The sequence below is a fragment of the Pungitius pungitius genome, chromosome 2, assembly GCF_949316345.1.
Source record: "Pungitius pungitius chromosome 2, fPunPun2.1, whole genome shotgun sequence".
Taxonomy (NCBI): Eukaryota; Metazoa; Chordata; class Actinopteri; order Perciformes; family Gasterosteidae; genus Pungitius; species Pungitius pungitius.
Window position 1 is genome coordinate 2028442 of NC_084901.1, and position 23250 is coordinate 2051691.

Sequence of the window (23250 nt, forward strand, 5' to 3'; positions counted from 1 at the left end):
AGAAATTCCGTCAGAACTAAAAAAAAAACGAAACAATGACATCAGTGCTGTTTTGACCTTTGAAACCTGTAGATGGCCCACATGATGCGAGCAGCAGGGAAAGACCACCTGCTGACCAGGATCGAATACCCAGCTACTGGACATCTGATCGAGCCGCCCTACTCGCCTCACTTCAGAGCCACCAAGTTCATGAAGAAAAGCACAAGAGAGAAGGGTGATTTATTGAAGCCAATCAAATAGACTCAGTCTGTTAAAGATAGTTCTGTATTTCATGATGCATCTGACCATCACCCATGTGGTGTGTTTAGTCATACTACTTTGGGGGGGACAAACCAAATCTCATTCAGATGCTCAAGAGGACTCCTGGAAGAAGATCTTGGCTTTTCTACAGCAGCACCTGTACTCCAACGACCCCACCGGAGCCAAGATGTGAAGGCAGAGGAACCATGGCAACCTCTGCAGAGACATGGTGGCGACGAGACTAGTGTCCATTAAATGAACGCTCATGATGATGCCGTCAATGGTTAACTTGTGTTTGTTCTTATTATTTAGTGTCCCTAAAATGATTTTCATTAGTCATTTAAATAAATGTTTCTGTGTAAATAAATGATTCACCCAGAGTATTTCTAGAAGAATGTCGGAAGAGTAATATTATTAAAGATGATTCAACTATTTCTGGTGTTTAATCTTCAGTGTTTGACGACTTCCATTTCAAATTTTTTTATTCAGAGTGCACATCATCTGAGGACATCTACACGTTTTGGTGTATGTTCAAAACTTCCATTGCTAAAGCTGCGACAGTGAGTTGTGGCCTCGAGGTCCATGGGGCAGTAACCCTTGAACCCCGTAGTGGACACTGGTGGTCAGGGAAGCTGTCCGACTGAAAAAGGAGGCCTTCCGGGTTACGATAGCCGGTTGGACTCCGGAGGCAGTTGCAGTGTACTGACATTCTGGAAGGGCAGCAGCCTCTGGGATTTTTGTCAATTTGCCTGGTGGAGGTCACTGAGGTAGTCAAACAACTCTGCAGTGGCAAAACCCAGAGGACTGATGAGATTCGTCCAGAGATGCTAAAAGCAATGGGTGTTGGGGGGTTGTCTTGGATGACACACCTCTACAACATTCCGTGGAAGAGACGGCAGATTGCAGCCAATTACCTTCTCAGCAGAGCGGATGACACGCTGCAGCCTGCCCTTGTCCTTGGCAGTGGCTGCAGCGTACCACACTGTGATGGAGGAGCAGAGGATGGACTCGATGGCCGTGTAGAAGTGCACCATCATCGTCTTTGGCAGGTTGAATTTCTTCAACTGCCTCAGGAAGAACATCCTCTGCTGAGCCTTTTTGGTGATGGAGCTGATGTTCAGCTCCCACTTGAGGTCCTGGGTGATGATGGAGCCCAGGAAACGGAAGGAGTCTAAAATGGTGACGGGGAAGTCACACAAGGTGAGGGGGGAAGGTGGGGCTGCATTCTTCCTGAAGTCCACGACTATCTCCACTGTCTTCAGGGCATTGAGCTCCAGGTTGTTCTGGCTGCACCACGTCACCAGGTGGTCAGACTCCCACCTGTAGGCGGACTCGTCCCCACCAGAGATCAGTCCAATAAATTTTGCAAACATACCCAAGAAATATCCAAAAGGAAGGCACAGAAAATGAACAATAGATGTAGACCTGGATCCTAAAACATGAATTCCCTTTTCTTCAACTAAATAAATGTTCATGTTAAGAGTCTTTATTGGGGGGGTAGGGAGGGAGTGAAACCCCCCCCCCCAGCTTTAAGGCGTTCCACTCAGAGGAAAACGTTTAAAGTCCGCTGCAGAGCTTTGAGGCAGTTGCAGACCTGCTGGCAACGTGTCTCAAACCAGGAGAGTTAAAACACTTTAAACTTTTAGAACTCTAAGTATCGTTTGTCGTTCGTACTTTTGTAGTCCAGGAAACATTTCTTGGTCTCTAAAAACTCTGATCGATTACATGCGTTGCAAACATGCCACGTGATGCCGCTCCGCCAATCACAATCGTTTTTGCAAACATTCCCAAGAAATATCCAAAAGGAAGGCACAGAAAATGAACAATAGAAGAGCTCAATACAACCTGGACTTCAACTGTGTTACCAGAATAGAGTTGCTTCTAATAACCATTGACGCAGCTCTCTTTTAAACCATGAGAACAATATAATATTGTCTTTTCTTGTGTTGGATCTCTTCACACCTGAATTAAATATGTGTAAACAGTAGGACAATGAAATAGTTTTTACTTTAAATATTGACTTTCTTACTTTATTTTAGGAGTTAGCTTTCTGTTATGTAATTAACTTAATTGCGTCATGTTGTTCTAGTGCTGGACCCAGGAGCTGAGTGCACTCAGAAGTGGTTGAGTCTTTATTGGGGGGGGACTGAGGATCTGGAGAGGACTGGAGGGCCTGAGTGTGTTGAGCGCGATGCTTGGTTAGTGATGTTACAGATGTGCCGGTCAATCGCTAAGAGGGGAAAAGCTCAGTTCAAGACTATACAAAATGTGTGAAACTTATAAATGATTCCAAGTACTAATGATAAATATTGAATATGAGCATTTTTAAAAATGCAGTTAAGAGCAGGAGATGTACCCATTGTAATTTTTTACAGGTCTCAGGTGTCTGATAATCCCAGCAGACATAAATTACAAAACATTCCTAAACAATCAGAAATACTATCAAAATCACAGCAATTGATGTGTGATACCAATGTTTTTTATTTCCTTGCATTACATCCTAATCAAACATAGATTATTTAGTTATCAAATAGCACTTGATGCTATGACTTTAATGATCATATCTTATTGTACGTCGCTTTGGATAAAAGCGTCAGCTAAATGACATGTAATGTAATAATGTATTGTAATGAGGCATAGACCCTGACATTTTGTTGCAAATGTGATTTTTAGTGTCATGATATTGATCTGATATTATATGCTATGATTTAATAATTAATACTTAAAAACTCCAACAGCTTAAATATTTTATAAACTCTTGGTTTATTTCAAAACATTTGTTTTTAATAATAGAGATTTTCACTTCATCTGATCTTCAACCATGTCGTTGATCGATCAATGTGCAGAACAATGAGCCAATGACCAATGAACAATGAACAATGAGCCTCATGAATCAATCAATCAATCAACTCTTTATTACAGACTCAAGGTCCAGATAGTACAAAAACAGTAAATATATATATATAGAAAATAAAATACAAACAGGGTCAAGCTGAGTACATAGACCTACACAGGCCTTATGAACAGACAACTGTACCAATGTCTCCACAGCTGGGCCTGGTAGCGTGAAGTGCTCAACTTTATATTTGACAAAGCCAGGATGATTACATTAACCCGGCAGATAAAGAAACAAAGAGACCCCCCTTGTTATAAGGACTTCCACCACAAGGAAAGAGTACAGAGCAGATTCAAAGTCAGAGCTTTGGGGCAGTTGCAGAGACGTGTCTCTAACCAGGTGAGTTAAACCGTCACGTTAACACTTCGTGAGCACTTTTAACTTTTGGAACTCGGAAATTGATATTGTCAGTGTTGTTGATATTCACTGTACTATATTTTTCGGTTGCAGATTCAGGTACAAAACTTTTTTTCGCGTTCGGATCTTTATTTTTCACATTCAGACTTTTGAGCCTGATGTGGCGTAGGGGGCGGGGTGTCGACTGAGAGGGGCGTGTCATCGTGAGTGACAATTTCATCAACCGTATTGCCTTATGGAGACGTGGGCACGCGAGACTTAAGAATCAACAGTTTCTTTTCACTTTATTTAAGATTGGATGTAAAAACGATTGACGCCACAGACTAAGTTTTGTTTAGCGAGCTGGTATTATGCCGGGAAAAAAAGTTTGTACTTGAATCTGCAACCAAAAAATATAATACAGTGAATATCAAAAAAGAAACAAAAGTTAAGACTGAAAAGAAATATTTTATTCCAAAAAATAATAAAACTGAGTCGAAACTATATTCAACACAAAAATATTTTTTGTCCACTCATTTGTATTTTGAATACAGTGTTGTATTTTTCAATGTTCAACAACAAAACTTAAACTTTCAGGTTCACATTATTTTTTCGAATGAACAAAACTTTTGACTCCATTTGGCTCCATATATTTCCAGGAATTCTTTTAAATTCATTTAAGCTTTTCGGATGTCTATATCTTCAGCATTTAAAAAAAATTAAATTCTGTATTTTTTGCATTTCTTTATAATTAATTTCAGCTTTTAGCATTCCAACCCATTTTCAGCAGGAAATGCATTTTCTAGTTTCCTTATGTCCAGAGGCTGTGGTGATTATTCAAAAGGGTTTGTTGAGATTGAGATACATTGGGTCAAGTTTGAGCAAACATAGGCGTCTCATTGCAATCGAAGCAGATCATCACTAAACACCTTTTTAATTTGTTGTTTCATTCATTATTAGCCCATTGAGTCCTTTTCTCTTTTTTAAAATAGCAAATCTGACTTTATGAAGAAGATATGAAGATATGAGAAGAGATGTCTGATAATACGAAGGTGGTGATAGAACAGTTCACTCTCTTTGGTCTCTGCTGGAGTCCATGTTTTCTACAATGCTTGATAAACTCTTTCTTTGCATGTGCTTCGTATTGAACTACTCAACAGGTAGTTACCACGGTGACGCTCCTCCATCTCTTGTTCACGCTGCTCAGGAACCAAGGACCCTCGTCACCCGTGTCGCTTCTTGCTCGTCGGCTCAGACCCTCCTCCACCATGTCCTCGGCCGCCTCCCCAGTCCTCTCCGTCGTCCCCTCTCGGGCCCTGGTGGACGAGACCTTCCGGGTGACAGTGCAGAATCTGCCTCCGGGCTCCGCGGTGACCCTTCACTCCCTCCACCGCTCCGAGGACGAGGACCTGTGGGAGGCCTACGGACACTACGTCAGCGACCAGTGGGGAAGCGTCTCGGGTGAGCTCTCCTTTAAACGCCTCAGACCTCCGGACTTCACTTTTTGTTTGTTTTGTGTTTTGTTGACGTCCAAAAATACCGTCTGTAGTTGCAGATGATTTCAGCTTTGGGGGAACGTACACAGGAAAAGAAGCCATGGGGTTGCTGTGGAGTATGCGTCCCGTCCCTGGCAGCCGCAAAGGCCTCAGGTAAAACATCCAGTGACGTGAAGGTCTCGCCTTGAGGTCTCAGCTTTGATACTTTGAGTCTCTGTTCAAGGTTGAGGAAGAAGAACGTCTGCACCCCCCAGCTGGTCCACATCTCGGTCTACGACGGCCACGTGGAGGAGGGCTTCACAGAGCGGCCTCCCCTGGCCTCGGTGCTCTCGGAGAGATGGTTCATAGGTCCAGGAGTCCGCAGGGTGGAAGTCCAAGAGAAAGGAGTGCGAGGGACGCTGTTCATACCTCCAGGTCCTCCTGAGGAGCACGTCCTCCTCTTATACCGTCTGTGTGTTGTAGGTAGGTAGGATCAGTAAAACCTCTCCCTCCGTGCCTCAGGTCCAGGACCCTTCCCCGGGATGATGGACATGTGGGGCTCAAGCGGGGGGCTGGTGGAGTATCGGTCGGCCCTACTCGCCTCTCACGGTTACGCCTCTCTGGCGCTGCAGTACTGTGCTGTCGGTGAGCTGGCGTCAGCCAGCAAAGAGTTCGAGTACTTTGAGGTTTGTGTTTATTTATATTTCAAAATAAGAGGCTTGCGTGGCTCATTTTGTTTGGATCGTGGTCCGTCTCAATGTCTTAAGTCTCCTTCTGCACAGACGGCGTTTAACGTGATCAGGCTCCATCCCCTGGTGAGCCCAGACAGAGTTGGAATTCTTGGTCTTTGCCTTGGCGCGATCATCACCAATCATTTGGCAGCCGAGAGCACCGTCATCAAGGCAAGTACCGAATGCAAAACATCTGGGCAGAACTTTCAGTCCTGATCGCGTGGAGAACCGCGAGGTCTTAACGGTGAACCGTGTTTTGTTTCAGCCTCGTTGTTGCGTTTGTGTCAGTGGCGTCCACATTTGTCCACGCGGGGCGTCGCTCACAGGAATCTACCAGACGATGGTCGCGTAGGTAACATAAGCAACACAAAGCCATGAAACACACACACACAGCTGTACTGATGCCGTGGTGAATCATTGTTATGACAAACCCTGGTGACCCCGCTAAGAAAATTGACGTAAGTACTTGTTGCACTATTGAAACACAAGGATGAGACGATGTGCTGGTTTCGACAAGTTCACAGGGGACATCAGTGTGGAACGTCCTCTTCCAATGTCAGTCTATGCATTGCACTGGAATGTTAAAACCACTTCTGATGGCTCATTTTAGTTCATTCTCACTAACACGTGTGGCGATTGGTCCTCTTGAAGGTGGGGAAAATAAACTGCCCAATGTTGTTGGTGAACGGCCTCGACGATCAGAACATGCCAGCAGTGGAGGCTGCTGAGGATGTGAGTGCACGCACACACACACACACACAATGAGGTGGAGTTAAGAGCAGTTTGCTCATTAAAACTTGCAGGTACTTTGTGCAAAGTGAATAAGAGCATCGATGAATCTGCAAGAGTCAACTAGTTGAATTTGAATCTGCGTTATCAAAGTGAGACCACCAACAACTCATCAGTTTATTTATCATTAACTGCAAGTTAAATTAATCATTTATTGGTTACAACTAGTGCAACAATGGACTAAAAGAATCAGGCTTAAATAAAATGACAGCACAAATGCAATGAAAAAGAATATTTTTGTGTTCTGTTTTCAGATTAGGAGATAGCAAGTGAAGGAGCGTTTGTTTGGTGAAGACCTAGAACCAAAAACACCCCCCAATGAAATCAGTGCTGTTTTGACCTTTGAAACCTGTAGATGGCCCACATGATGCGAGCAGCAGGGAAAGACCACCTGCTGACCAGGATCGAATACCCAGCTACTGGACATCTGATCGAGCCGCCCTACTCGCCTCACTTCAGAGCCACCAATTTCATGAAGAAAACCACAAGAGAGAAGGGTGATTTATTGAAGCCAATCAAATAGACTCAGTCTGTTAAAGAGAGTTCTGTATTTCACGATGAGTTTCATGATGCATCTGACCATCAACCATGTGGTGTGTTCCAGTCATACTACTTTTGGGAGGACAAACCAAAGCTCATTCAGATGCTCAAGAGGACTCCTGGAAGAAGATCTTGGCTTTTCTACAGCAGCACCTGTATTCCAACGACCCCACCAGAGCCAAGATGTGAAGGCAGAGGAGCTTGTGCGTCGCATGGCAACCTCTGCAGAGACATGGTGGTGACGACACGGTGTCCACAGTGTCCCCAAAATTATTATTATTATTCATTGAAATGAAAATATTTCCGTGTAAAGAAATGATTCACCCACAAGAGTGTTTCTAGAGAAAATGTCAGAAGAGTAATATTATTAAAGATGATGAAACTCTTTCTGGTGTTAAATCTTCAGTGTTTGTGACGACTTCCACTTTTATGTTCTATTATTATTATTGTAGTGGCAAAAACAGTTGAGTTTTTTCCTTTAAACCCTTAGATCCTATTTCTATGTCCTTGTTGATTTTACCACAATGAGGAAAGCAGGAAAGCAATGTCAAGACTCGCAGTTCTGTCCAATAATTCAATGCAAAGGGAGTTTGACCATCCAATGTTGCCGGTTTATTGTACAAAAAAGATTGTCACAAAACAAAATTACTATGACAAGCTGAACGGGCCCAAAACGGCGACAGCCTGGTTCACAACCTCAGCCATGAGGTCAATGACGGTATTTGCGGCCGCCTTCCTCCCGTCATGCGTGTCCGTCGGTCCTTTCAAGGGTGGCACCGTCACCACCTACATATGGAGGACTAAAAGGGCCACAATGAAATAAATAAACACACCATTAAATAATTACTTAAATGTGTCATTAATTAATTAAAATTAGAATTAAATACATAAAAGTGTAATTAAATGTGTCATTAATTAATTAAAATACTGATTCATTGTATGTAAAATGCATATATAACTATTTTACTATTTACATTTACATTTCATGGGCCTGCGTTGCAGCGCTTCATGAATTACTTAAAACTGTCAAATTGACCCATCAAAAGTTGGTAGGCGGAACCTAACGCCTGATTGGTTACCCTGTGCATCAAGTCAAGACAAATCAATTCGAGATACTGGATTGATGCAGAGCTACTGAACACATTCCAATACACTTGGTGGCGCTATTCACCTCTACGTTGGTTTGGATACGCTGTTAAACAGAACTTTCATTGCAACGGCTAAAAATAAAGGAGATTACGCGGTCCTGCTAGCCCCAATGTTGAGACGCCGTGCAGGACAAAATGTCAAAAAGTTGCCCAGAGCTGCTGAGAGAAGCAGCGAATTTGATTGAGGAAGCTCTGCGCAGAAGTCCAACGGCTCCGGCGGCTCCGTCACAGCAGATACCGGCCGCTCAATCACGTACACCTGTCCAAGGTAAGCTAAGTAATTTCATGTTAGCCAGGTGTGCTACTAATTAATGATTCGGGACACACGTGTGGGTTAAATTAGATCGCCTCGAAAATTAATTTGTATGTGGTATTATGATGTTTCGTGCGTGACACGTTCATTGTTAATTGGGGGAGCTTAAAACGAGCTAGTTCGCTAATGGTGTTAGCTGGTTTGAGCATCCCAAGATAGAAGTAGAGGCTGTTTTAGCTGACTGGTGACCATTGAGTGGTGACGTTTTTCTGTGTTACAGCGGAGGTAGCAAGGCTCTTTGCGCCATATAACATTGGAGCCAGAAGGAATATGACGAGACGACCAGCACAAGTCCAAGTTTGCCGAAGAAGCTACACACACACCGTCTGTTGTTTGGCTGACCACAATGCGGATAAAATTCCAAGCGTACTGTTTAAAGCTGAACTTCTTACTTCAGGACTTGGAGAGCAAAAAGTAACATTTTCAGGTCAGTGCGAACTATGGATTTACCAAAACTAAAAAATGTGTGTACTGTTCGTTGAAATTATTTGCATTTATGTAAACGTAATTGATTTTAATAGTGTGAATAATAGTTATCACAGGCTTATTTGCTTAATTTAAGGTGAGGTGAGTTATGATTTTGTTTTGTTTTCTCCAGGGAATGACCACGATCCCATGGTTATAACAAATAAACTGATGGAAGTGTTTCCGAAGCTCCAACAAGGTGGAGGCTTTGAATTTCTAAAACTTGTAGGATCGACTCGCAGTCGAAATCTTCCATTGCTTCAGTGTCCCAGCACTGGATACACCCTTGCCTATCTGAAAGATCCATCGACGATGATTGGACAGGCTACAATCTACATACGTCCACTTCAACAGGATCTATCCTTAGATTGTGTACATAAATTTACAGAGACCTAGTTTAATACATAATCAAAACAAAGATTACTGGTGACTTTTAATCATTAATTAAAAGCCATTTGTTGTTGTTAGGAGAGCTCACGTCCTGCCTCTGGTCCAGTCATCCCCTGCATCACTTGTCAGAAGGAAGTTCCCTTTTCAGAGATGAAGCTGCACAGATTGAGCTGCAATGGGTATGTACTTCCTAAAGCAATGCAAGGGTAGCATATTCATTTTCTTAGGGAATATGTCCTCTTGTAGTGTTGTGCACACAAATAAGTGAGTATGACCATCATTTCAATTGTATTCACTACAAGGACACCCATGCAGGAATCAGAAAGAGAACAAGAGGGAGGCCAAAGGGAAGAAAATGATAGTGAGACCGCCCTAGTCAGTGACAGTGTTCCAGAGAGGTCTGAAACATCAGCTGAGAGTGCAGTAGTACCAGCAGTGATTGTTAACGAGGAGTTGGATCACAAAGAAACAGACAGTGGTATGTGTCATCACAATAGTGTTGCTATAAGATTGTGTGTAACTGAAAAGTCAATAGAAAGATAACACTTGTAAGATATAATTGGATAAGATAATACAGTTACAGGCAATTAATAACATGCACCTGGGTTTTTCTATTTTTCTAATATTTAGTTTTTGTTGAATGCCTTTTTATGTCAACTCAGCGTTGTGACAGATTTGTAAGCTGTTGGGTCTCGCGTTTTATCAGTGATAAAACTGATCTCCTGTTCTGTAGAGTGAGAGGGTATCTGTATATGCAGGTAACATGCCAACTCGTATGTCTCTGGAATAGATAACTTTGTTGTCTTTTGTTTAGAATGGAAGCTTATTAAAGAACCCACTCAAGCTGCCAAAGTTTTCAAAGAGAATCTGCTAAGGGAACATGCAACTGGGAAACCACTTAGAATGAAGATGGATGTAAGGGAGTCTGAAGAGGACCGGGAACGGGAGCTTCTCTTATTCTATAAACAGCAGCAAGAATGGGCATGTCCACTTCATTGTACTCTGGTTGGTAAGTAATATAAAGTTTATAATATAAATACATCAGTACAGTTTATACCACTCAAGTAGCATATATGGAATTGTCCCATTGGAAAATGGGACAATGAAATGCACAAAATTATATAATTGATAAAAAATGTTATGTATGTGAATATTGTGCACAATATACTCTTATCTGGAATAATCAATATTAAGGATGCTGTTCTAGAATTACAGCCAATAGAATTTTGACTATTTTTCTCCCTTGTTTGTTAAATGTTAGCTAATTCAGTTACCTGTATTTGTCGGCCACTTTTTTCCACTGTGTTATTATCAGTATTTAATTTCAGGTGATGTTGCTATCGGAGAGGGAGTGATGCGGTACTTTATGACAACAATCATATCCAAACTCCAGTTTGGATTCAGTCTAGATCTTGGTAAGTACACGCACACGTTCTGGTGGTTGATGAACGCAGATATGTGTTGTTTAGTGGAGGGTCGGTGGGCAATGTTTTGTGTCAGGTAAATCGGTAGTGGGGTATACAGGGGGGTTGCATTTGTAGTAGTTTGGGGTCATTTTGGAGTAGGCTACAATTTGGTTTAAGTGAATTCTACAAGCAGCAATAACACAGGCCAAGTAATCGCCCGTTCCAAACAGGCACATTTTCAACGGGCACTGCACTAGTATGATGTAATTTTATGTATTTAAGAGGTTAATTGTGGTGACTTTATTCCTTGCTCTCTTGGTACTTTACAGGAGGAATGGGCCGAACACTGCTATTTGAGGGTGAACCTGACCATCTTGTTCCAGCAGCATCAGAGGCACTTATTGAAAGCAACCTCTTCCGGGTTGCAGGAAGGATGTTGGCCCACACCTTTCTGCATGACGGTCCCCATGTCACAGGATTAAGTCCTGCTGTAATTCATGTACTCTTCAATGGGGACCCTGAAATGGCTACTGTTGTTGTTAAAGACTGTCCTGATCTGCACATCAGGAGCATCATAGAACTGGTATGTAACCTAAAAAAACTTTGCCATGTAAAAAAAATATTGCTTGGGCTGATATAATAAATGGTATGGTCCTTATTCTAGCTTGAACATGAAGAACTTACACCGGAACAGAAAGACACAGTTTCAGATCTTTCCATGTCTTGGGATCTTCCGGCAGTCACCAAAACAAATCGGAGATGGCTACATAATAAACTTCTACTCCATGCAGTGAGTTCCTGCTGGTTAAGTGACAGAATCCATTGCTGTACTTGTTGAAATTATGGAATGTATTCTGAACCCTGACTTGTTAATGTTAACACAAGAGTTTAAGTACTAGAGTTTAAATGGATTTTTTAAGGCACTTTATTGTGCTTTTATTAACATTTTTTCTACTTTGTCAACAAATTTGGGTTAAGGATTTGGGCTGTAATATGGGTCGGTCTGTCTCTTAGGTCGTTGGGAGGACCATGCGCCAAATTAAACAGTTGAGAAAGGGACTGAAAGATGTGATGGTATGGCCCCTGCTGACATCTAGGCCAGATGTTGTCCCACTTCTTTTCCCCAAAATGGCTGAAATGCAGTTCACACCCCAGGTAAGTCAGTAATTTAGTTATATTTGTGACTTAACTTGATGAATTTTACGTCTATTTTCAATGACTGAGCTGGCTATTTTTCCATTTTCCAAAAATGTGATCTGCATAGTCCTTCACCAAAATAAATAAGTTCTCCCTTTTTTTAAATTACAATTTTTCTTTTCTTTAAGATGCTCCTAGAAAAAATCACATGGCCAGTTGAGGACAGTGATGATGAAGACTTTGACTTGGACACCACCTGCCGCATCACTGGCTTTTTAAGGATGTTCATTGAAACAGGTATAAACCTTATTTCTCTTTTTACAAATGCTTCTGTCTCATGGATAAATATGAAATTAAGTTGAACTAAATGTGTTCAATCCATTGTATGACTTTTAGCTTCATCAGGTACCCTGGCCCAGCTGCTGACATTCTGGGTTGGCTGGGAGATGCTTCCTCTTGAATTGATAGTGGAGATTTCTGGGGGAACCCTTCCTACGTCCTCCACATGCTTTGAAACCCTAAAGCTGCCAGCTCATTTCAAAATCTACATGGACTTTGAGAAAGCACTTGTCGCTGCTATAAAAAGTACTGGATTTGGGCTGGTTTAAGTTTGTTCAGACAGATGTCAATTAGGGCTGGGTAATATTTCAATATTATATCTATCGTAATTTTGACATGTAATGTTACATGGTAAGTTCAGTCTTTTCCTGGTTTCAAAGGCTGCATTACAGTAAAGTGTAATTTTCTGAATTTACCAGACTGTTCTAGTATTTGCCTTTAACCACTTAGTCATTATATCCACATTATGATGGTTATTTATCAGAAATTTAAAGGTGGAAGATATTTTGTGACTGAATCAATTGTCAACCATACAATATCGTCATTGAGGTGTTTGGTCAAAAATATTGTGATATTTGATTTTCTCCATATTGCCCAGCCCTAATGTCAATGCCTACACTGTTCAGAGTCTTTGAAAACTTAGATTAACACACTGTGCAGTAGTTGACCTTTTGTTATTCATTTTTTTATTCTGCATATATATTTCTTTTAAAAGGAAAGCAAACTTTCAGTTTTTGACTGCTGGTTCTAACACAACAAATAAAAACATGGCTTGGACATCAGTCTAAGATTCTTGATAACACTTCCACAGTCTCTACATATAATCTAAGCGCATCAGTAACAGAAACTCCTGGAGCTGGCAAAATTGCAACCTCTTCATCTGAGAGCTCACGGGCCAGCTGAACCTCAGGGACTGATACAGTGCCTCCATGAAGGCCGTGAGGTCCGTTCCAGTCGATCCCATACTCTTCAGAAATCTGAATAGATGACAAGCATAATCAAACTTGTGCTTAAAAATAGTTTGACATGTCCTTATGCAAGATTGTTATTTTTGGTCACCAAGTCAGTGAGAAATTGTTAGTTATTAAAATCAGCTTTGTAAAATAATACAGCTGTAGTATGCACTGTAGAAACTACAGCTCACAGGTTGATCTTTAAAAGCTTGGGAGATTCTAAAGACAATACTCTATAGTAAATGCTCCATTTTAAAGTACCACATTTATCAAAAAAAAAATTCCTCCCATAATTCCTTTGGGGAAACACTTTTAAAACGTGTTTAAAGTCGATTGTTAACCTCAGTAGGATCCTCCTCAGGGCCTTGCTCTCTGTATCTTCTCCAGAGTTGCTGTGGTGACTGATTCCTTTCAGTTCTCAGACCGTGAAAGTTCCAAGCGTCGCGAAAAGAGTCTAGGCTTTGCTGGACCAGTGGAAGGAAAATCCGGTGCAGAGCGAAAAGATGGACTTCATTGTCTGGATTCAGTGTTCCCTGATCTTCCAATGAAGTAAAGATCTGATAGAAGAGGTCCAGGGCATGTTCATAAACATCTCTCCACATCCTCTCTATTCTGTGTTTAGGATAAAATTGACAAATTGTTAATTTATGTGACATATGCTAAAGTACGTTCAACTGGTATGTTAGTTGTGTGAGCCTAGTTGCCAAACACATTTCTTTACCGCTGATTGTGGACACTTCTGCCTGTGATGTGTGAATTCCTGTCGGTACCTCTGCTTCTGATCATGAATTCTGCTACATCTGCATTCTCCCCCCCTTTATCAGACCGTACCCTTGATGGCAGCCCATACTGCTCAACAGCGGCGATAAAGCTCTGTAAGACCGTATGAGCTCTGTTATTGCCAGCCACAGTCAGGTAGACCACTAAACGACTGAATCCATCCACCCCACCGTGGACAACAAATCTCCACCTGTTGCAAACACATGAAAAGATACTTTATTGTAAATAAAATTGTAATGAAACATCTAGAACGATGCATTGTTTATCTGCTAATATCACTTACCTGATGAGCTTATGGTGGCCATCTATATGCCACAAAGAGTTTGGGCCAGGAACAAAATACTGCCGTCGCCTTAATACACGCAGCCTCAGACGTCTCATGTGGACTCCCTCTGCATCTACTCTGCGTAAAGACTCTTGCAGTCTTGAGACTGAGGAGAGGAACATCCGGACAGCTCAGAATATTACTGTCAGATATTGTGTTTCTTGTGTGAAATGCGTTTCTCTCCTATTATACACATTCTACATCTCAGAGGCGATGTCTTTAAGCAGGCTTCCTTCACCTTTCAAAAGGGCAGAGCTCCAAATTAAAAATACATTTAAATAATGCCCATATTATTATACTCACTTGGAACACGCACACCTCTTGCATTCAGGTGACCACGCATTAGCTTGTAGCCGGTGTTTGGATGACTTCTGTGAATTTCACTTACAATATGGTCCAACTCCTCATCATTCACAGCTGAATAGAGATCGGTTTTTCTGTAGAAACAAAAAAAACACAACATCAAGTAATGTTACCTTAAACGCCATATTCTTTCAGAGTGTATGAGAGCAGCAATTCATAAACAGAAACCTTATGAATTTAGTGTAAATACCTTAAACTGTATTGTTGCATGCGCCTCTTGATAGTCCTTTTTGACACTCCGAACATCGCTGCAATTTGAACTGCGGGAACTCCACAAAGAACTTGGTGCTCCAGAACTGCACTCGGTATGTCAAACGGCAAACGCCCCGGTCCCTGTGTGTGTTGGGCCTGATGCGCCCTGGTACCAGAGAAGCGGTGGACAACTTCTTCTAGATTTGCAATCACTCTGTGGTCGATATCTTCGTCGGAAAGTGCGGAAATGACTCCAACAACTTCAATAAGTTCCTCTGCTTTACTAGCTACATGCTCTGATTCAGCAGGTCCTGCTTCTACATCCTCTGCTAAGTTTAAAATGTCTCTCACCAACTCCCTGGAAAGTTCACGGAGATCCTCCATGTTTCAATCCAGGTACTCTACTTCAGACCAAAGCAATGGATCAGACTAGATTCGCGTTAGCCCCGCCCACTGACTTTGATGGGTCAGTTTGACAGTTTTAAGTAATTCATGAAGCGCTGCAACGCAGGATCAGGAAATGTAAATGTAAATAGTGAAATAGTTATATATGTATTTTACATTAAATGAATCTGTATTTTAATTAATTAATGACACATTCAAGTACACATTTATGTATTTAATTCCAATTTTAATTAATAAATGACACATTTATGTAATTATTTGATTGTGTATTTATTTATTTAATTGTGGCACTTTTAGTCCTCCATACCTACAGAGGGCGCGCACTTGCGAATCCACAAAAGAGGAAAGAAATATATATAAATCATTCAAGATACAAAAAACCTAAATGCGGCTCCTACAATTATTATGTTTCTGTTCAGTGCCAACTAGCAGTGGCGCGCAGGCTAATATGCTGCGCTACGGTTAGCATGCTAAGATTTCTGCTTTATGGCATTAAAGAAGTATTTGGTAACAGAACAAATAAACAGTGGTAGAAAGAAGTGCTATTAGAATTCTGCCAAGTTCCTTCGCTTCGCTTGTAGCAGCGAGCGGGCGTCCAGCTCGGTTCATCGGCGGAACAGAGCCCAAACCCGCCGAGGGCCCGGTCTGCGTCGGTCTGTGATCATCGGTGCCGGTGGAGAGCCAGGATCTGCTCCACCAGGTGAAAGGGTTGGTCGGCTGATCGGGTAGTGAGGCGGAAGCTTCTCCTCGGCGCACGACAGCATTCACAGAGTACCTGCAGGGAAGCAACCGCTCGGCTCATTTACCTCAATCCAAATAAGATCTAGGATCTTGGATCATAAAAATAATATGCAGCACTATATTCTATAATGTATCATTCTAACATTCTTGATACATTTAAGTTTATATATTTAATGGAATAAAATCATATTCTTCATTGATCACTTATATCAGACCTGATAAACCCAAGCGTATAGTGCAGGTTAACTGGGAACGTCTGGAGGAGGTCCTAAAGATTTTCAACTTACACCTCCAGCGAAACTTCGCTCACATTCCTGTGGAGGTAGGGGACATTGAACCAGAGTGGTGGATGTTCAAAACCTCCATTGCTGAAGCTGCGGCAGTGAGTTGTGGCCTCAAGGTTCAAGTAACCCTCGAACCCCGTGGTGGACACCGGTGGTCAGGGAAGCCGTCCGACGAAAGAAGGAGGCCTTCCGGGTTACGATATCCTGTTGGATTCCGGAGGCAGTTGCAGTGTACTGACATTCTGAAAGGGCAGCAGCCTCTGGGATTTTTGTCAATTTGCCTGGTGGAGGTCACTGAGGTAGTCAAACAACTCTGCAGTGGCAAAACCCAGAGGATTGATTAGATTCGTCCAGAGATGCTAAAAGCAATCGGTGTTGGGGGTCGTCTTGGATGACACACCTCTACAACATTCCGTAGAAGCCTGGGACAGTGTCAAAACAGTGGCAGACCAGAGTGGTGTACCTCCCTTCAAAAAGGGGGACCAGAGTTTGTGCCAATTACAGGGGCATCATACTCAGCCTCACTGGTAAAGTCTACTGCAAGGTGCTTGAAAGGAGGGATTGAATAGGAACAATGCGGTTTTCGTCCTGGTCGTGGAAAGACGGACCAGCTCTTTACTGTTTCAAGAATCTTGGAGGGGGCCTGTGTCACGGTTTGGGTCTGCTCTGTCTTATTTTGTAGTTTTCATGTCTCTGGTGTTCCTGGGTAACTTCACTTCCTGCCTTGTCCTGTCTTCCCTTGTGATTGTCTGCCGTGCCTGATCGTTTCCACCTGTGTTCAATCACCTGCACCTCCCTTGTGTATTTAAGCCCTGTGAGTCTCTTGTCTGGTGTGGCGTCATTACATGTCAGCGTTCATGTGTCACGTAAGTCAGGTTTGTGTTTTCAAGTCCAGGTCCCTGTTTTGTTTGTTGGTTTTGTTTTCTCCTCCTTCCTCCCCTTTTGGGTGGGAGCGATTTTGATTTTGAGTTTTGACTATTAAAGCCCTTTTATTTTTCATCAACTCTGCGTTTGAGTCCTCCCTCCTTGCCCTCGACCGCGTCCCCCCTTGACAGAATGACGCCACCACCTAAGGACTCAGCAGGGTTTGACCCAAGAAACCCGTTTTTGGGAACTCGCCTGGCGTTTGGGGACCCACACGGCACGCAGCTGGCTGCCCGGCGCAACGCCAACCCCGGCTCGAAAGCAGGCTCCAGGCAGTGCCCCGGTCACCGCCCTCGCCGCTCTCCAGACCCAAGTTGGGCCTCGCCGATGGAGGCCAGCGTCCAGCCCCCAGTCCTCAGCGCACGCTGGAAACAGGTGCTGGAGCTGGCCGCCCGCCTCCAGGCCAGGTACGACCCCCACGCCCTGGACCTCCGCATTCGGCGGGAGCGACGGCGCCAACGACGCCCATCTCCGCCCGAACCGGCCCCAAGACCCACGCCCCCAGCTCCAAGACCCACGCCCCCAGCTCCAAGACCCACGCCCCCAGCTCCAAGACCCCCGCCCGTTCCGGCCCCCAGAGTCTCGCCTCCGCCCGTTCCGGCCCCCAGAGTCTCGCCTCCGCCCGTTCCGGCCCCCAGAGTCTCGCCTCCGCCCGTTCCGGCCCCCAGAGTCTCGCCTCCGCCCGGTCCGGCCCCCAGAGTCTCGCCTCCGCCCGTTCCGGCCCCCAGAGTCTCGCCTCCGCCCGTTCCGGCCCCCGGAGTCTCGCCTCCGCCCGTTCCGGCCCCCAGAGTCTCGCCTCCGCCCGTTCCGGCCCCCAGACTCCAGTCTCCGCCCGTTCCGGCCCCCAGACTCCAGTCTCCGCCCGTTCCGGCCCCCAGACTCCAGTCTCCGCCCGTTCCGGCCCCCAGACTCCAGTCTCCGCCCGTTCCGGCCCCAAGACTCCAGTCTCCGCCCGTTCCGGCCCCAAGACTCCAGTCTCCGCCCGTTCCGGCCCCAAGACTGCAGTCTCCACCCGTTCCGGCCCCAAGACTGCAGTCTCCGCCCGTTCCGGCCCCAAGACTCCAGTCTCCGCCCGTTCCGGCCCCAAGACTCCAGTCTCCAGCCCCGTCCCCACGGCCCCCGACCATGACCCCTCCAGGCCCGTCCCCACGGCCCCCGACCATGACCCCTCCAGGCCCGTCCCCACGGCCCCCGACCATGACCCCTCCAGCCCCGTCCCCACGGCCCCCGACCATGACCCCTCCCTCCCACCCTCTTGGGACCGCCTGGAAGTCGGTCCTTGAAGGGGGGGTGGGGTCAGGGGTTGGGTCGGCGCCCCCGGCCACGACGATGCCGGAGCCGCACAGCTCGGCGCCCCACGCCACGACGACGCCGGAGCCGCACAGCTCGGCGCCCCACGCCACGATGATGCCGGAGCCGCACAGCTCTGCGCCCCACGCCACGACGACGCCGGAGCCGCACAGCTCGGCGCCCCACGCCACGACGACGCCGGAGCCGCACAGCTCGGCGCCCCACGCCACGACGACGCCGGAGCCGCACAGCTCGGCGCCCCACGCCACGACGACGCCGGAGCCGCACAGCTCGGCGCCCCACGCCACGACGACGCCGGAGCCGCACAGCTCGGCGCCCCACGCCTCGACGACGCCGGAGCCGCACAGCTCGGCGCCCCCCGAGACCCTGAGGCCCGGCCGCCGACCCGGCAGACCCCCCGAGACCCTGAGGCCCGGTCGCCGACCCGGCAGACCCCCCGAGACCCTGAGGCCCGGCCGCCGACCCGGCAGACCCCCAGAGACCCTGAGGCCCGGTCGCCGACCCGGCAGACCCCCCGAGACCCTGAGGCCCGGCCGCCGACCCGGAAGACCCCCAGAGCACCCCACGCCCGGCCGCCGCCCCGGCAGGCCGCCGGACCATAGCTGTCGGGTCCCCACCCTCCCGCCCCTTGTCTGATTTTCATGGTTCTGCCCCCCTTTAGGACCGTCTGGAATTCAGTCCTTGAGGGGGGGGTTCTGTCACGGTTTGGGTCTGCTCTGTCTTATTTTGTAGTTTTCATGTCTCTGGTGTTCCTGGGTAACTTCACTTCCTGCCTTGTCCTGTCTTCCCTTGTGATTGTCTGCCGTGCCTGATCGTTTCCACCTGTGTTCAATCACCTGCACCTCCCTTGTGTATTTAAGCCCTGTGAGTCTCTTGTCTGGTGTGGCGTCATTACATGTCAGCGTTCATGTGTCACGTAAGTCAGGTTTGTGTTTTCAAGTCCAGGTCCCTGTTTTGTTTGTTGGTTTTGTTTTCTCCTCCTTCCTCCCCTTTTTGGTGGGAGCGATTTTGATTTTGAGTTTTGACTATTAAAGCCCTTTTATTTTTCATCAACTCTGCGTTTGAGTCCTCCCTCCTTGCCCTCGACCGCGTCCCCCCTTGACAGCCTGGGATTATGCTCATCCAGTCTACATGTGTTTTGTGGACCTGGAGGAGGCGTATGACCGGGTCCCCCGAGAGAAAATGTGGGAGGTGCTGCAGGAGTACGGGGTGAGGGGGCCCTTTCTTGGGGCCATCCAATCAATGTACGCCCAAAGCAAGAGCTGTGTTCGGGTGCTCGGCAGTAAGTCGGAGGCGTTTCCGGTGAGGGTTGGCCATCGCAAAGGGCTGCGCCTTATCACCAATGTTGTTCGTGGTTTTCATGGACAGGATATTGAGGCATAGTCGGGGGGAGGAGGGTTTACAGTTCGGTGGACTGTGGATTTCATCGCTGCTTTTTGCAGACGATATGGTCCTGATGGCATCCTCAGTCTGCGGCCTCCAACTCTCACTGGAGCGTTTTGCAGCCGAGTGGGAACAGTTTGGGATGAGGATTAGCACCTCCAAATCTGAAGCCATGGTTGTTAGCAGGAAACCGATGGATTGCCTACTCCGGCTAGGGAATGTGTCCTTACCCCAAGTGAAGGAATTCAAGTACCTCGGGGTCTTGTTCACGAGTGAGGGAAAGATGGAGTGTGAGCTTGGCCGGGGAATCAGAGCAGCGGGGGCGGTATTAAACCCGCTTTACCCTACCGTTGGGACGAAAAGAGAGCTGAGCCAAAAGGCAATCTCTCGATCTACCGGTTAATCCTCATTCCTACCCTCACCTATGGTCATATAGGATGGGTCATGACCGAAAGAACTAAGTCACGGGTACAAACTGCCCGAAATGGGTTTCCTCATGAGAGTGGCTGGCGTTTCCCTTATAGATAGGGTGAGAAGCTCAGCCATTCGCTAGGGAAGAGTAGACCCGCTGCTCCTTTGCGTTGAAAGAAGCCAGTTAAGGTGGTTTAGGCATCTGGTAAGGATGCCCCCTGGACGCCTCCCTTGGGAGGTGTTCCAGGCACGTCCAGCTGGGAAGAGGGCCCGGGAAGACCCAGGACCAGGTGGAGAGATTATATCTCTGCACTGGCCTGGGAACGCCTTGGGAGCCTCCAGTCAGAGCTGGTAGATGTGGCCCGGGAAAGGGAAGTTTGGGGTCCCTTGCTGGAGCTTTTTGATCTACTTTATTTATTATTAATAATATTCATTATAATTCAACATTTTGGTAATTGTGCTCTTCTCTGATAGTTTTATCCCTGGAATACTAAAAACAACATTTTATATTAAGATGGAGTAAATGCCTCGTATAAACTTTTTAAATCTTGAATATGAAAACATTTTTGAGGAACATTTTTTAAAATGAGCAGATGGTACCCCTTGTCATTTTTCATGATTCTCAGGTGTTTGATAATCACAGCAGACATACATTACAAAACATTTATACATAACAACCAGAAATACTATCAAAATCCAATGAATTGATTGAAACGGAAACAAAGTATTTTTTTGAGTTTTATAAATGATCACAAATATTCTATATGTTTGATACCAATGTTTATTTATTTTTATTTCTATTTGATACCAATGTTTCTTTATTTGTTTCAATGTGCTTATTAGCATCAGAAAATGATGCTATGATTTAATAATTAATAACAGCTTTTATATTTTTATTAGGGCCGGGACTCTATTAAAAATATTAATCTAATTAATTAGAGGCTTTGTAATTAATTAATCGAATTTAATCGCATTTTAATTGCATAAATATTTGACAGTGAGAAGTAATTTTTTTCACATGGATTTTTTTTTTTTTCAACCAAGTCCAACAGACCAGTGCAATTTATAATACATAGTTCAACATAAAGTGCCAGTTGCACCAACAACATAATACATAGTTCAACATAAAGTGCCAGTTGCACCAACAACATAATACCTAGTTCAACATAACGTGTACCATTTAAAATAAAATACAAAAAGTGCCAGTGATTGACCTCCTATTCTTTTACATTACATGTCATTTAGCTGACGCTTTTATCCAAAGCGACGTACAATAAGTGCATTTCCACATAGATACAAACTCAGAAAACAAGTATCAAGAAAGTACATTTTTCATCAAATAAGCAGTTACAAAACATGTTATAGAAAAGTGCCGTTATAAGTACAATTTAAGTGCTATCATTTGTTAGTGCTACGGTTTGCTAGTGTTTTAGTCAAGGTAGAGTCTAAAGAGGTGTGTCTTGAGTTTTCGACGGAAGATGTAGAGGCTCTCTGCAGTCCTGATGTCATCGGAGAGCTCATTCCACCATCTCGGAGCCAGGACAGCAAAGAGTCGCGATCTCGTCGTGTGCTTTTCTCTCAGTGAGGGAGGAACCAGCCGCTTTGCAGATGCAGATCGAAGTGTGCGAGTTGGGATGTTGACACGGGCGTGTGGCGGAGCCAAATGCAGCACAACGGCACAGAGTGTTTGGTTAGCGCTTTTATTACACACGGCCTCACAGCAGGCGTTCGGGCACAATGAGAGGCAGGGCAGAGTTCGGTCCTCAGGATCGGGGAGGAGATGCCGGGAGACAGCTGGTGCGAACGTTGGGCCGGTCGGGGATCCGGGGCACCGGAGCAGAAGCGCCGGGCAGTCCAAGGGACAGGCAACAGAAACCCGAGGCGCTCAGGCAGGACTCGTGGTCGGGGACAGAAGGCTGACGTGCTCACCGGGGCGGAGACAGACGAACGGGTCGGGAACAGGCAGGGTCGAAACCGGGAGATCAGTCCAAGGTAGAGTGCTGGAGAGACTTGCATACTGCGAAGAACAATCTGGCAAAGACAGGCTGGGTGTGCAGTGCTTATGTAGCGGGGCTGATTGTGAATGGGAAGCAGGTGTGGAAGGCAGGAGAGTGACTGATTGTGGATGCGGGGCAGGTGTGGAAGATCGAGCTGGCAGGTGAGTGTGACAGAACCCCTCCCTCAAGGGGCGTCTCCTGACGTCCCAAAACGATGTCGCCGAGGGAGGGAGGGGAGGGTTTTGGGGGAGTCTCCTCAATACTCCTCAGACTCAGCCCGGTCTGAATTGTGAGCCGGGTGGGAGGGGATCTGGGGGGGGGGGCGCGTCGTTCTCCTCTGCGGACTCCTCCGATGATGAGGAGTCCTCTGTCTCGTCAAGGCCGGCTGTGGATGTAGCCGTGCGGGTCTTGGGACGGAGCCTCTTGGCTGCTGGGCGGGTCCTGGAGGGCTGGTCTGGGTGTTGCTGGTGGAAGCTGGTGATAAGTCGTGGGTCGACGATAAAACCGGCGGGGACCCAGGATCTTGTCTCCGGACCATAGCCCTCCCAGTCGACCAGGTACTGGATGCCCCTCCCCCGGCGGCGGGAGCGGATGAGGCGTCGGACAGAATAGACAGGGCCTCCATCTACCATGCGGGGAGGTGGGGGGGCCGGGGTGGCGGGGACGAGAGGGCTCTCCACCACAGGCTTAATCTTAGAGACGTGGAATGTAGGGTGGACACGCATGGTCCGCGGAAGCTTCAGGCGGACTGCAGCAGGGTTGATGATCTTGAGAATCTCAAATGGGCCAATGAACTTCTGGGCCAGTTTCTTGGAGTCGTCCCGAAGGGGAAGGTCCTGGGTCGATAACAAGACCTTCTGGCCCACCCGGTAAGTGGGCGCAGTGGAGCGTCGGCGGTTAGCAGAGGCGGAGTATCTAGTCACCGAACGCTGGAGGTTGGCCCTGGCCTGGGCCCAGGTGCGCCGACATTGGCGGA

At 46.1% G+C, this 23250-nt stretch overlaps 3 protein-coding genes and 1 pseudogene across 5 annotated transcripts in view; 3 read left to right on the top strand and 1 right to left on the bottom strand.

Moving 5' to 3' along the window:
• The window catches only part of LOC119210430 (peroxisomal succinyl-coenzyme A thioesterase-like), a 65943-nt gene that overhangs the window by 4433 nt on the left and 38260 nt on the right, over positions 1-23250 (top strand). The window contains exons 10-11 of one of the 2 annotated variants that reach the window (XM_062559393.1): positions 73-214; positions 309-639. The exons of the other annotated variant lie outside the window; for it this stretch is intronic. Of the exons in view, the coding sequence (XP_062415377.1) occupies positions 73-214; positions 309-433 (267 nt within the window). The 3' untranslated portion in view covers positions 434-639. Of the gene's footprint in view, positions 1-72; positions 215-308; positions 640-23250 lie in introns of those variants that run through there. 2 annotated transcript variants of the gene reach the window in all.
• Positions 4633-7333, top strand: LOC134102897 (peroxisomal succinyl-coenzyme A thioesterase-like; annotated as a pseudogene).
• On the top strand, positions 9326-12474 carry LOC134124416 (G2/M phase-specific E3 ubiquitin-protein ligase-like). Its single transcript, XM_062560823.1, has 9 exons — positions 9326-9502; positions 9626-9801; positions 10138-10332; positions 10652-10738; positions 11059-11312; positions 11394-11519; positions 11744-11884; positions 12055-12163; positions 12263-12474. The coding sequence occupies exons 1-9, from the start codon at positions 9474-9476 to the stop codon at positions 12472-12474; spliced, it is 1329 nt and encodes a 442-aa protein (XP_062416807.1). The 5' UTR covers positions 9326-9473.
• Positions 12341-15322, bottom strand: LOC134107696 (uncharacterized). 2 transcript variants are annotated; one of them, XM_062559389.1, is made up of 6 exons: positions 14817-15322; positions 14567-14700; positions 14222-14369; positions 13880-14128; positions 13500-13770; positions 12341-13182 (listed from the first exon to the last, which is right to left on the bottom strand). In XM_062559389.1, the coding sequence occupies exons 1-6, from the start codon at positions 15200-15202 to the stop codon at positions 12985-12987; spliced, it is 1386 nt and encodes a 461-aa protein (XP_062415373.1). In that variant the 5' UTR covers positions 15203-15322; the 3' UTR covers positions 12341-12984. The 2 variants fall into 2 exon arrangements, with proteins under 2 accessions (XP_062415373.1, XP_062415374.1); XM_062559390.1 differs by having other exon boundaries at positions 13500-14128.

What these genes read in the sequence shown, in the direction of transcription:
- LOC134107696 (XM_062559389.1), bottom strand. Translation starts at nt 15,202, where the DNA reads ATGGAGGATCTCCGTGAACTTTCCAGGGAGTTGGTGAGAGACATTTTA. An exon ending in GGCCACCATAAGCTCATCAG is followed by an intron (nt 14,129 to 14,221) that starts GTAAGTGATATT and finishes TGTTTGCAACAG; the next exon opens with GTGGAGATTTGTTGTCCACG. An exon ending in CTGAGGAGGATCCTACTGAG is followed by an intron (nt 13,183 to 13,499) that starts GTTAACAATCGA and finishes TCATCTATTCAG; the next exon opens with ATTTCTGAAGAGTATGGGAT.
- LOC134124416 (XM_062560823.1), top strand. Translation starts at nt 9,474, where the DNA reads ATGAAGCTGCACAGATTGAGCTGCAATGG. An exon ending in ACTTCATTGTACTCTGGTTG is followed by an intron (nt 10,333 to 10,651) that starts GTAAGTAATATA and finishes ATTTAATTTCAG; the next exon opens with GTGATGTTGCTATCGGAGAG. An exon ending in AAGGATGTTCATTGAAACAG is followed by an intron (nt 12,164 to 12,262) that starts GTATAAACCTTA and finishes TATGACTTTTAG; the next exon opens with CTTCATCAGGTACCCTGGCC.